The 12,770-nt window shown below is 35.5% G+C and overlaps 1 protein-coding gene across 2 annotated transcripts in view; it reads right to left on the bottom strand.

Annotated features, from left to right (window-relative positions):
• Positions 1-1,825: 1,825 nt before the first annotated feature.
• The window catches only part of RCAN1 (regulator of calcineurin 1), a 32,288-nt gene continuing 21,343 nt past the window's right edge, over positions 1,826-12,770 (bottom strand). The window contains exons 1-4 of one of the 2 annotated variants that reach the window (XM_007420179.4): positions 11,889-12,217; positions 8,316-8,489; positions 5,097-5,256; positions 1,826-3,316 (exon numbers count right to left, since the gene is read on the bottom strand). In XM_007420179.4, coding sequence (XP_007420241.1) covers positions 3,144-3,316; positions 5,097-5,256; positions 8,316-8,489; positions 11,889-11,975 — 594 coding nt within the window. In that variant the 5' untranslated portion in view covers positions 11,976-12,217 and the 3' untranslated portion in view covers positions 1,826-3,143. Of the gene's footprint in view, positions 3,317-5,096; positions 5,257-8,315; positions 8,490-11,888; positions 12,218-12,770 lie in introns of those variants that run through there. The other variant, XM_007420178.4, reaches the window with a different exon arrangement.

Consider the following 12,770-nt stretch of genomic DNA (forward strand, 5'->3'; position numbering starts at 1 on the left):
GCATCAAAACTCCCAACCTCGACTTTCAATAGCAAGCCGTATGTCCGCTACACGAGGGAAAGACGTAGGGCAGAGTAATTGGGATCTTTGCTCAAGCATTATTCCTTCTGTTGCAGTGATTACAATTTTATGTTGCTACTGGTTAATGGTCATTTTTCAAGGGTATATCAAACAAATCATAAGGAATGCCTTTGTTTTATAACAGAGCATTATGCCTGTCTGGCTAGTAAGGAAAAATCAAGTCCTGGTTGCCAGGATAAAATCTCTGAAATAAATGAAATATTAAAACTTCCTTCAGAAATGTTATTTTATCTCTAATGTGATTAAAAGGAACCAGTTTTGTAATTATGTATATTCAGTTAAGCAAATTAAATATTTTATATCAGTAGAAGAAACTGTTATTCATAGCTTAAATCCAATAAATAACACAAAGTAATTCTTAACTATGGGGGGAAAAACAAAATAATAAATACCTGAAGCACAGGAGCTTGTGATAGGAACCTAACCAGAGGGCAGCTCCAATTAATGAATATCTGGATTCATTACAAACAGGAATAATCTAGGTCTACTGAATCTCTGCTGCCTTTTGAAAGGAAGAGAGAAAACAAAATATATACTACACTTCTACATTCATATATTGGCTTTACAGTTTTTATCACATTTAGTACTTCAAACGGCATATAGGGCAAAACTAGAATATTACAAATACAGGACATTCTGTACTACTGACTTTATAAAGCTATTTATACCACATTGGCTAACATCTCTTCTAAAGTGGGTATCAAAACTTACAGTAGAAAGCCCTCTTGTTAACTTTATTTTTTTTTTGTAACTAAAAGAATAACTTCTTCTGAAACAGATTTCTTATTGAAATCTGTAAACAAAACAAAAAACCAGGATTCTCTTTAAAAAATGCAAGCAGCATGAAAGTAAAAATGCTGAGAAAGCACATTTTCTTAGTCATCGAACTGCGAAGTGTATTTTGTTTAAAGCTTTTTAAAATTCTTCTGAGAATCTATTTTCAATTTTCAAAAGAATACCTAGAAGCACTTGCAATGTGATGCCACTTGGCAGTTTGAGGTTTTTTTAAAAAAAAAAAATGGTATGAAGAGAGTTTGTCTTTCAGCGATAGTTAACAGGGCTACTGTGCATCCTTTGATAATAACTTGGAAGAAATACTTCAGATCTTGTACAGACTCTGTACCTACTATTCAGAAAAGCAGCCTGCTTTTTTCAGATTCTGAAGGAACCTGAAACAAAATGGCTGCTTTAAAGAACTGACTCATTAAGATTAATGTGATTCTTAAAGCAGCCACATTGTTTTTCAGGCTCAAGTGCAAGAATTAAGTAAGTTGAGCTACTTTAAGAAATAGCAGAAAGGTGCTATGATTGCATGAGGTCTGAATCATTTCTGTCATTTGCACAGCTTTAGTAAGGAAGTAATGAAGTATGGAGTAAGGTATTTACCACAATGTATTAAGGAAAAGCATTGTGACTTTGAACAAAGTACTTGGAATTATCGTTTAGTTCCACAGTTCCCAACTGTGTGCTGTACCAAACTCACAGGGGCACAACAGGATATTTTAAATTTTTGTGCCATCTATTTGCGAAGCTGGGTTTTGCAATGTCCAATCTTTGTGATGCTGAGTTGTTGGCGGTTGCTGTGATAAAAAACAGGTACTGTGTGAAAATCAATGTGGAACAGGAAATGAGGGTGGAGGTTTCCAATCTGATTCCAAGGTTTGAGAAGTTGTGCAGTGCCCAACAGGTACATGCATCCCATTAGTAAGTAATTGTGGTTATTTAAGAATGAAACAAAAAAAAGTTTTTCCTTGCAATTTATGTGTATTATTTTTTCAAATGGCTACTAAGTTGTTAGGACATAAACACTTATTGTTTGAACCTAACTACTTAATAAATGGAACTGTTAGACATTTCTTCTGGCCTAGAGCTGCTGTGAAAAATTTACTGAGACGTTAATGGTGCTGTAAGCCAAGAAAGTTTGGGAACCTCTGGTTTAGTTGATGATATTTAAACACAATACAGTTCTATCAAATAGTTACTATCACTGGGGAAAAAATGAAATAAGCGTTCAGCTGTTGCAACAATTTCTCCTGAAAATCATGAGGAAAAAAAAGGCACTCCATCTTCTCAAATGCCAGAATTCACGTTTCTTAACCAAGTAAATATGCTCAAGCAACTTTAACAACACTTAACAGCAACAGTTATAAATGTATACATTGGTGACTAGACAATACAGCTTACATTCTCTCAACAGTTGAGAACTGTAACAGTATTTGCAACTTCTTTTACTTCTGGTCAATAAAGAAGTCAAGATAGCTTAAACTAATATAAATAATTGTCTTTAGAATAATTTAAAGTAATTCATCCACTGAAAATATGCACAGATATTTTACACATTTTCTACAAAAAACATACATTGGCAGTTAACATTAAGAAAGGTTATTTCACTAAGCTTAAAGGTGTTTTACTGAAGGTCTGTCCCCAATGAAAAATGAATGCCAATAGAAACAATTCCGAAAGAAAGCTGAATATTTGAGATTTTTTTTTAACAATGTAAATTAAAAGTACAGATCAAGTTGAACAAGTTTACTTTCTAAGATCTATATGCATGCACAAAATCTAATATGAAAAATGACTAACAATTATTTCATGTTTTAAACTTTTGCTGTATTTCCAGATGCTATGCCAGTTGAAATTCCTAACACACTTATTTGTATGACTCATTGATTCCAATGTGTTCACTAGTGACTGTATTTTAGAAATACAACAACACTGTCTCATGAATTAGAAGAATTTATCACAGGATGTATACATAAACAGGGAAGGCATCGTGCTTTGTAACAGATATCTAGCGTATCTGAATATCTCCCTAAATACAAAGTATATATTTCTGCTCCCAATGCCCCAGTTTGAATATTCTCCAAGACAACCACTCAGGAAGTTCATTCTGAAATCTGTCTCATGAGCCATTAAACAAACAAATGATAGCTTCCCTTTCTGAAAAGGAACTTTACGTAAGAATTTCTGCTTCCACCTCTAGCGTCATCAAAATTGTGACCTGCCATCTCTTCAAAGTCTCCTCGGAGCATGTCACTTTGGAACTGAGAACTTTATATAGTTCAACTTCGATAAGTTGGAGTATAGTCTGGCCGCCTAGTATGAATAATTTTTGGCTTTGGTTTCTTGACTACTTCTGTTGTTTCTTCTGCCTCAAGTTCCTCATCAGTTTCACATACATGGACCACCACACTAGGAGTAGTTTCAGTTGCAGCATGAAGTTCATACTGGTCCCCTAAAATGTATTTAAAGACAGTAAGTGATAATAGTACACTTAATAACAATGCACGCATTTTCCCAGCTGAATGTATTGCAAATGGCCACTGATCAAAACAATTACAATACGGTGCTGTGTTTGACACCTAGCTGCTTGGCTCTCTGAATCCAGAATGCTGCTCCCAGACTTCCAGTGGAGAATTTGGAAATCTCTAACAGCTTCTCAGTTTTGGGAGAGCCATGAAATATTTTCTTTTATCACTTTTGAGTAAAGGATTGCACTAAAATTGACTGAATTAGTTTTATATTAGTATCATATAAATTTTCTTTTTCCCCTCCCTTTATGTTTAGTTTATTTTAATCTCAATAATGTAAGTAGTTTCTTACTGCATTATAACTGATACATTATTTTTCTTTTTGTTTGTTATAGTTCATCAATAAAAGAATAAAAAATTGGCCAAAAAAAGTTAAGGACTGCACTGCTAGTTCCTGATTGTCCCACTCCCTGTTCCTGATAATTCCTTTTAAATTATCCTAAACTTAAATATTTATATTGCTTTACATTACTGTGACATCTAGGGTCATGTATACCTTGAAAATGATTTAATTTTAAAAGAGGTTTCATTTACTTACTTAGCTTAAACTTTTAGCAATTTTTAAAGAAAGTTGCACCAGAATAAGATTTTTTAAAAAAAAGTAAAAAAGAAGCAATTATGAGTAAAAACATTATGGAAAAACTTTTTTACTGATGCATTCTCCTTTTCCCATCCATTTGTTTCTCCGATCTAAATATCTGTACTTTACACTGAACATTTAAGGTTATTGCTAGTATCTAAAACATAAATGAAAGATACCTTGAAAATGATTTAGAGGTGCTTTGGACCTCATGTGAGCACAGCAACTCTTTGCTAAAGTAGTCCAACGTGTTACCAGGTTCTGTGTGAGCCTGAAGAAAATATGCAACCTCTTTAAGAGCTGCATTTACTTTAATGGATCAACTCCTTAAAGCAGCAGCATCTTTTTTTTCCAGACTTACCATATTTTTCCATCAATAAGACGCCCCCATGTACAAGATGACCCCCACTTTTCCAACCCAAAATTAAGAAATCAATATTTTAAAGATGGTGCAGAACACATTTTTATTTAGTAATTAGGTAATATTGACCTGATACACTCGGTGGGAGGAGGTCCAAACCGTCTCTCTGAAGCTCTATTTCCATGCTCTTTTGCATAAGTGATTACATTCAATCACGAGTGAAACTGCCGATAGCTTGTCTCTGCAAACAGACTTCCTCCAATTGGTTTGTTCAGCATCAGCTGACGTCAGTTACATAAGGCTTGTGATTGGAGGAAGTCTGTTTGCAGAGACAGTATGGGTAGTTTCACTCGTGACTGGAGGCTCGTGATTGGAGGAAGCCTGTTTGCAGAGACAAGCTATTTCACTCGTGATTGGAGGCTAGCAATAAGAGGAAGCCTCTTTGCAGAGACAAAGTATGGGCAGTTTTGCAACTGCATGGTTCTCTCCTCAGCTTACTTCCTTGCATAAGACGCCCTTCAATTTTTAGTGTAACAATTTTAGAAAAAAGTATCGTCTTATAGACGGAAAAATACGGTACATGGATGTCTAGAAAAAAGTTTGGTACTTCATGAGGTTAAAAGCACTTCTTTTTTCTGGAGTGTACATAATATTATGTGTATACATATGCACATATATACACAGAAAAGTGTGTGAACACAGGAATATTAGGAGAAATAAAATGAATTTGAGTTAATAAGAGTTCTGATTTAAAATCTCTTACCTGGTCCTAATTTGGAGATCGCACATAAAAGATCATAATTAATGGCAGGTGTAGCATCATCTGCTTGTTCCCAACCAACAGGGGGAGAAGACGGAGGAGAAATCAGGAACTGTTTCTCTGGATCAGGTGGTGCTAAATGTGTACTTCCAATATGCAAACTCTATAAAGTTATCAAGAAAAATAAGCATACTTATATTGATTCTGGCATATATAAAAAATGAAGAGATGGCATGTTGAGCTGTGCATAGTTTCAGAATTATTAGGAAGAAGTGCTTTGGACATAACATGAACATAACATCTCTCTTCTATTTATTAAAAGAGCCTGACCATTTTTTAGGCTTCTGTCCAAGTCTGAAAGAGAGATGCTGCTGCTTTAAGGAATCCACTCATTAAATTTAAGGTGACTCTTGTAACAGTAGCACCTTTTTCTCTGTATGGAAAAAACTAAAATTTTGAAATTCCAAACTTATCAAAGTGGAAGACAGCTCATACATTAGCTTCTTTTATAGCCTTCCAAGGTTATCCACTGAAGTTAAAATGGGAGAGATTCAAGAAACCAATTAGTTGAATACCACTGTCAAATAATCTCTGACCATCACACCCTGTTACAGTAAATTACCAGGTAACACAGAAACCCAAAGAGCTGCCCAAGAAATAAGTCAGACTCCTGGTCATCTAGCCTTACATGCCAAGAGGTGGGTTTTTCCCAGGATATGCCTGCAATTGAGGCAGGGATTTTCATTATTTAAAAAAAAAATGCTCAACAACCACTGATAGGATATTGTATTACATTATATTTTAATGTTTCAAAACTGTTATAATCACAAGAATACATATTCCAATTCATACCAAAAAATTACAGCCTCTTAAAACCAGGATAGTAAGATCAAAACAGAGCATTATAACTTCAGTTAAAAATCTGACCAATTAAATAAAGGTAAAAAATATAAAAGGTTTGGGCATTCTCACCAAATTGTAATTAATGAGAAAAAGTTATGAAGGGGTTTATGCAATGACACAAGCACTCTGAACTTGGCTTGGTTACCAGCTGGCAGTTAGTGCACTTCCATTAAAGTAGATACAATATGTTCAAAGCAACTTCCTCTCCTTCAGTCCTTAGTACTCAGCTGCGGCATCTGGGCCAACTTTATAGGCCGCTCCATGTAAAGCTGACTGTAATAATCACATCTTCAAGTTAACAGCTCACAAATAACTATGGCCAGTCTATAACTAATTCTTGGTGGTTGGCAAGCTGGTTGTTGCTGAAAAGTCACTCTTTGCTACTTGTGCCTCCATGGATAGTGATTCCTCCAAAAGTAACCCCAGACTAAGTAATGGCTGCTTCAGAAGGAATGCAACCCTGGCAAGAACAGGCAATCTCTCTAATTTCATACTGCCTTCATCTTGTTTTCATTCAGCGTCAGCTTACTGGCCTTCGCCCAGTCCACCACTACATCCAGACGCTGATCAAATGACTATAATACTTTCATACTTAGCTGTTTATGATGCATGCTTAGATGATTAAAAGAAACAGAGCTGGGTATCATCATGACAGCTCATTCCAAATCTCCTAATGTTCTTGCCCAATTATTTCATACAGATATTAAATAATATTAGGGACAAAATGTAACCCTGCAGAAATTCACAGCTTAACTGTCCTGTGGCTGTAGTATAATCATCCAACATTATCTTCCAAATTTGATAGCTTTGCTGCAAGAACTAGGCAAGTGCAGTTCAAAAACAAATGGAGCCTGCAACTACAAAGGACAGATGCTAAGAACAACATTATCCTCCAAACATGGCCTTATAGGTAGAAATGGTATACTGTGACCTGAGTTCTCAGTCCACAAAGCTGTTCTAGAAGCATGCCATAGGTCAGGATGGCCAAGACTGATTCAGTCCCATAACCAGCCTGCATACTAAGATGGCTGATTATACTAGCTGTAGAAGAGGCTTGTCCTCTCCCATAGCAGGCATGGAAACACAATTTATTGTACTATTAGCAGGTTAGTAATGAAAACTGCAGGTCAGTATCTTATGTGTGCTTATTTAGTGTACAGTCCAAACTAGAAAAACAACTCCAAGAGCAAAATAGTGATTGTTTCTGATAAAGCATTTTGAACTGGAACACTAGTACCAACACAAAGCACATATATTGATAAATCTACTTATATATACATCCCTTTGGTTACAGCTGGTTTACATTAAAAAAACACAATTCTATAATACGTTATTCCTTTGTAACTGATGCAATACACCTTGATCCCTCCAACATCATAGTATAGGTGACCTTTGTTTCCATAATTTGTACATGGAATCCAAATTATATTGTTTGTGATGAACATTTTTGTATACACACAGCTCTCGGCTTGTGGCTTGTTACTGTTATTTTATTCATGCACAAAATGGCACAGCTTTTGTGCATGTGTAATTTACTTTATTTATTGTCTTTGTTCTTGTATTTTAATATTTCATTTTATCATTTTATTGCTTGTACGCTACCTAAAGAACATGTGTTGTTGAGTGGCCTATATAAATAACTGAAACAAACACTTCAGGTATATTGTGTCCTACTTTAGACCTTGAGGTGGGGAGAGGAGAATAACACTCAGATCAAATCAAGCTCAATTTTCCTTTGTTTTCTTTTAGACATTTCATGGAAACTTTTGTAGCTGAACTGCCAAACAAAACACACATACACACACACACTCATACTTAGAGATGAATTGTGGTAATTTTACATCTCCCAGAATCCATAATCTGTTAAACAACTTTTAATGACCAGCTTTTATTTCAATTCCTGAAGTAGGAGAGCAAATGCCAGATCTATACCCAGCTTAGTTCTGACCTGGTGGTCTGGAAGCTCTACTTACAGAAGTCTCTATTAATACCACTAGAGAATCAATAGATAAATGTTTTTGGGAAAGCAGACCATGCAACATATTCCTTTTTCTTTCTGAAGGATTTCTGAATTCTTTAAACAGATATCAGCTAATCAAATAGTAGATCTGTGATAGATGAATAGGTTCATTGCTTAAAGTAGACAGAAATAAATGGAACTTAGTTATTAATAATGTAAGTTCTACTGATTTCTAGCTCATATATTGAGTGGCCAGGGATGTATTCTAACTGCAGTAGAGTAAAGGGAAACAGAGCAAAAAAATAAAAAGCTATTAAAAAAGCTATTAAACTTTAACCAGTTAGATTCCTTTGTCTTACCTGAGCAAAATATAGTTTCAATTCCTTTCCAAGAAATTCTGTCTTGTGTAACCGAATTTTAACATCAGCTGCTGACAAAGGACTGCTGAAGTTCAGCCTTATTCTTTTAAAACTCTTAAAATACTGAAAGGTGACATCTTTGTCATATGTTCTAAACAGAGCTTCAAATCTGGCCTGAAAAATAAACATGTGAACAGTTAACAAGAATACAGTATTCCTGCCTGAAGCTTACTGATCCATAAATAAAGACAGAAGTATTTCAAGACAGTTTCACTTTCTGAACTAAGTACAATTCATAAATAATGCATCTACAAAACCAAAACATAAGCACATTTTCTGTATGTTTGGGCTCCTTTGCCTCTAAAGTTTTGAGTACAGCTACCAAGAGCATGCCCAACTGTTGTTATTGAATTATAATTTTTAATCTGATCGTCAGAGAAAATGATTAATAACTATTCTGATGTATTTTATATTAATTAAATACAAATGCAGATAAAAGCAAATTCAGTGATCCACTTCCCTCTCTCACTTGCAACATCTCCTGCAGAACCTAAAAGAAAACTCTCTCTAACTTCTATACTTTATTCCCCAAATGCTTACGTGTCAGCTTGCAGGTGCTCCCAGGCAGTTTAGATTTTTTTCCCCTACCTGTCTGCATGCCTGGTGCCTTGTACTCAGCATTACACACACACAATTCCCCTTGCTACGTCTAAGGCTGCAAAGAACCATGTTCTCAAGCCAGATTCAGCTGGGGGCTGCAAAGAAAATGTTGCCCACGACAACCCCCTGGGCGGGGCAGCTGGGGAGCAGCTTGGAATACTGAGACTGTTCCATTCTAAGCCCACCCACCCCGGCTGCATGATCCAGAGCGTACGTTCCCTGCCCTGCACACATACCCAAAAACAGACACAACAGGAAAGCAGAAACACATATGGATATAACACAATACACTGCTACACAGAAGAAAAAAAATATGCTTCCTACTGCCACTGCTGGCAAAAGGACTAGAAAGAATTCAAAGAGCTGCATGATTTCCCTAACTTGTTTTCTCTTAAGAACATATGTGAAACTGCACACCTTCATTTTTTTTAAAGACTCCCTTCATTTCTATATAATATATAGGCTCCCAGTGGCAGGTTTCCATTCTAATTATACATGAACAGTCTACCTACTGCATCTACAGGGTCTGGGCTGCTACATACAAATTTAGCCAGAATGCCAAGAAGGGACTGAAAATGGCCTTCTAAAGACACTGTCCCTTGCAAGCCCAGTGACCCTTTAAAACTCATGCTGTGATATAACATAGCTTTGTTTGCCTGTTTGTTTTTAAACTGTTACAGTTACAGAATAGGGAACGGATCAAATTCAGAATCACTGGGAGGAAGTAAATCCTCTAATTATATTATCCATAATACACTAAGGCTGTATGGTTATTCCACGCCTCGGCAACAACAGCAACAAAAAACAAGCTACTGAACTGAAATGTTTTAATTTTTAAACCCGGGGCGGGAGGGAGAGGGGGGTCATTAAGGTAGCATATATACTGGTGTCATTAAATACCACTACTATCCATAATACTGTAAAACCAGCTCAATGTCCTTTGGAAGATTACCTCCCATTTGGCAGGGCTGCAAACTTTATTTACATCATCCATTCCAATGAGAGTTATTTCTAAAACAGTAACTAAAATGTATAATTTAGCTAATGAGCTACACTGTTAGCCACACAAATAGCAGTTAGCATTATAATATATATATAAAAAACCCTTAGCTACACTGAATGTCTTACTGACATAGGCTTTAACAGATCTATGAAAAATGTTCAACAGATATATTTTTGTCACCATCATCCTGTGCCAGGAAAATCAGCATCAGCTACACAGGGAGCCGCTTCTTACAGAATCAGAAGATTGATACATCTAACCCAGCCACTGTCTTTCCTAGTCTTCCCTAGAGTGAACCTGGGATTTCTGCATGAATATCATATGCTACTTTACAGTTCTTTTTCTTGTTTGCTGTGCAGCTATGAACAGACCCACAGGTTGTGTCTGGCAAGAAGATGGCAATGCTCTTTTGGTTGTATGAACAACTAGAGACGCAGTTGTATGAACAACTAGAGACGCAAGTAGAGATGCAGAACCAGGGTGAAGATGGAGGGTATGACTTGATATAATTTAGTGAGGATATGCAGTTTGCTTCAGTATGTCTGAAGTTAAGTCTGCATTTAAAAAGAACTTCATAAATACAACAGTTCCAGGACCCCAATAATAGTTTTTATTAGTCTGCCTTCATGCACTGTAAATCTGCCAACAACTGTCCTTCCATACTGAGGTACTGCATGTTTAGTACAAGCACATATTCAACCCAAATTTATTTTTCCAATATTTATACAAATAGATGCCATCCTAAAAATTTATGGTGGAAAAACTAGGAGTGGAACTTAGAAGGACATAGCATTTTTATACCTTTTTTATTCACCAGCAGTAACAAGGTATAATTATCTTATTTGTTTTAATAATTATTTTATTTCATTTTATAATTATTATAATTGTTTTAAGCATTTATATGAAAATTTGAACATTCTTAAAAACTAAAACATTCAGGAAAATGCGAGGCTGTTCTCTATTCTTTATCACTACAATTCTTTGAGGGTTTTTAATTCTTATTTTGAAAATTTTAAACTTCAGATTTGAAGGAAAGTTCTGCCATTTGCCTTGAGGTCCAAAGAATGTAGAAATAGATGAAAGGAATGATTGTTCTTTAAAGTTAAAGTCATAATACCCATGTTTTTTTAACTCCCCACCACACCCCAAAGTATTCCTGCATCTTATTTTCATCAATGAGAATGGAGGAATAATGAAATTAAAAACAAATAAAGCATATAATAAAATATGGAAAATGAAATAAAATATAACATGAAATATGGGAAAATTAGCAACTATAAAGATTATAATAAAAATAATGCTAAATTCAGAAAATACTGTTCTTGCATATATTAAAAACTTCCAGTTATAATTAGAAGTCATTATTTATTTTTATGTACCCAGATACATACACATCTCTGCTGGAATTTGGGAGGTTGCTTGAAGAATTTTTAATATTACTAGGCTACACTTAATGGGAATAAATCCCACTGAACTCAGTGCTGCTTTCTCTTATGTAGACAGATACACTGTTAATCTTTAGTTCACAGAACAAAACTGATATTCCAGTTATCTGCACAATGCCAACTACATATTGTTGCATTCGCAGTACACTCAGAAGCACTGTGTGCATAACCAATGGAAGCATTTAAAGATCTGAATTTATCTTATATCCAGAAATACTTCAGAATTTGCAAATAATTAACAAAATCTTTTGAGAGTCATGACGATCTTACAATCTAATAACATGAAGAATTTGTAAATCACACAAAAACCATCCAAGGCACATCAACTTCTCTATTTTGAAATGTTAACACTGCATCTGTTATTTTGCTTCACTTTCTGACCAATTAAATGTTCTCAACACACTCATTTTTCCCAATATACTGTATATCTTTCCCTAAAAAAGCTTTTGTCCCCAAAAGCCTTACCCTAATTTCAGGTTGACTGAAAATCTTGTTGTCTGCAACACAAGCAATTAAGGAACCAAAAATGTAATCAAAGTTCCTGAAATGCATTTTTGCTTTCTTGTAAAGACTGCCAGGAGCTCAGCACAAGACCAAGAAAAACACTTTTTGAAGAAGCAGTTCAGTACTGGAAAGACAGCTTATAAAGGAGACGAAGTCCAGCCCCTCAGCAAGAACAAAAAAACAAAAAAACAAAACCACAACCCAAAAAGCAAGTTTTAGAGCATCCTGTATGTGACAGCAAATTCCTGAACAAAGTCCTGCCACATACTTTCAGGCTGTCAGGGACAAAATGTAAGCTTCAACTGGAAAGAGGTGACGTAAGCATGTTAGTCAGTTTCCCTATGCTAATTAAGTTTGCTCTGGAGTATGGAAAAAACAGCTGAGGTTTTCACAGGCAGCTGCTTTATCAACTCCTCTTGCAGCATAGTTTCCATTGCTAGTAACTCCATTTAGCACTCAGACAACATACTCTTCACTTGAATAGGACAACCCACTTTAAGATGGAAAAAGTTACTATTTGAGGACTAAGGTTAGCTGCAATAAACAGTAATTAGCTGGCAGGAAATATTTCAAGACTTTGGAAAACTAAGAAGAAATCTTAGTCACTCTGGAGTCCGAGCCTATACATGTTTTTTCAGAATTCAGCACCACGAGTCTTAATGAAACAAATACAGCACTCCTAAACTTGTATTTTCCATAATTGAGCTAGTTTTAAAATGAATTCGAGGGAAGAAAAAAAAATCAATGCCAGGAAGTGCTGTTTTTTTCATGGCTAAGAGCCTCATTTTACTTTTACGTTACAGGCCCAACATCATCAAATGAACATTGTGGTCAAGTGGAAAC

The sequence above is a fragment of the Python bivittatus genome, unplaced genomic scaffold, assembly GCF_059951505.1.
Source record: "Python bivittatus isolate LINGU-HERP-01145 unplaced genomic scaffold, Pbiv_v1 ctg000350_np1212, whole genome shotgun sequence".
NCBI classification, from domain to species: domain Eukaryota; kingdom Metazoa; phylum Chordata; class Lepidosauria; order Squamata; family Pythonidae; genus Python; species Python bivittatus.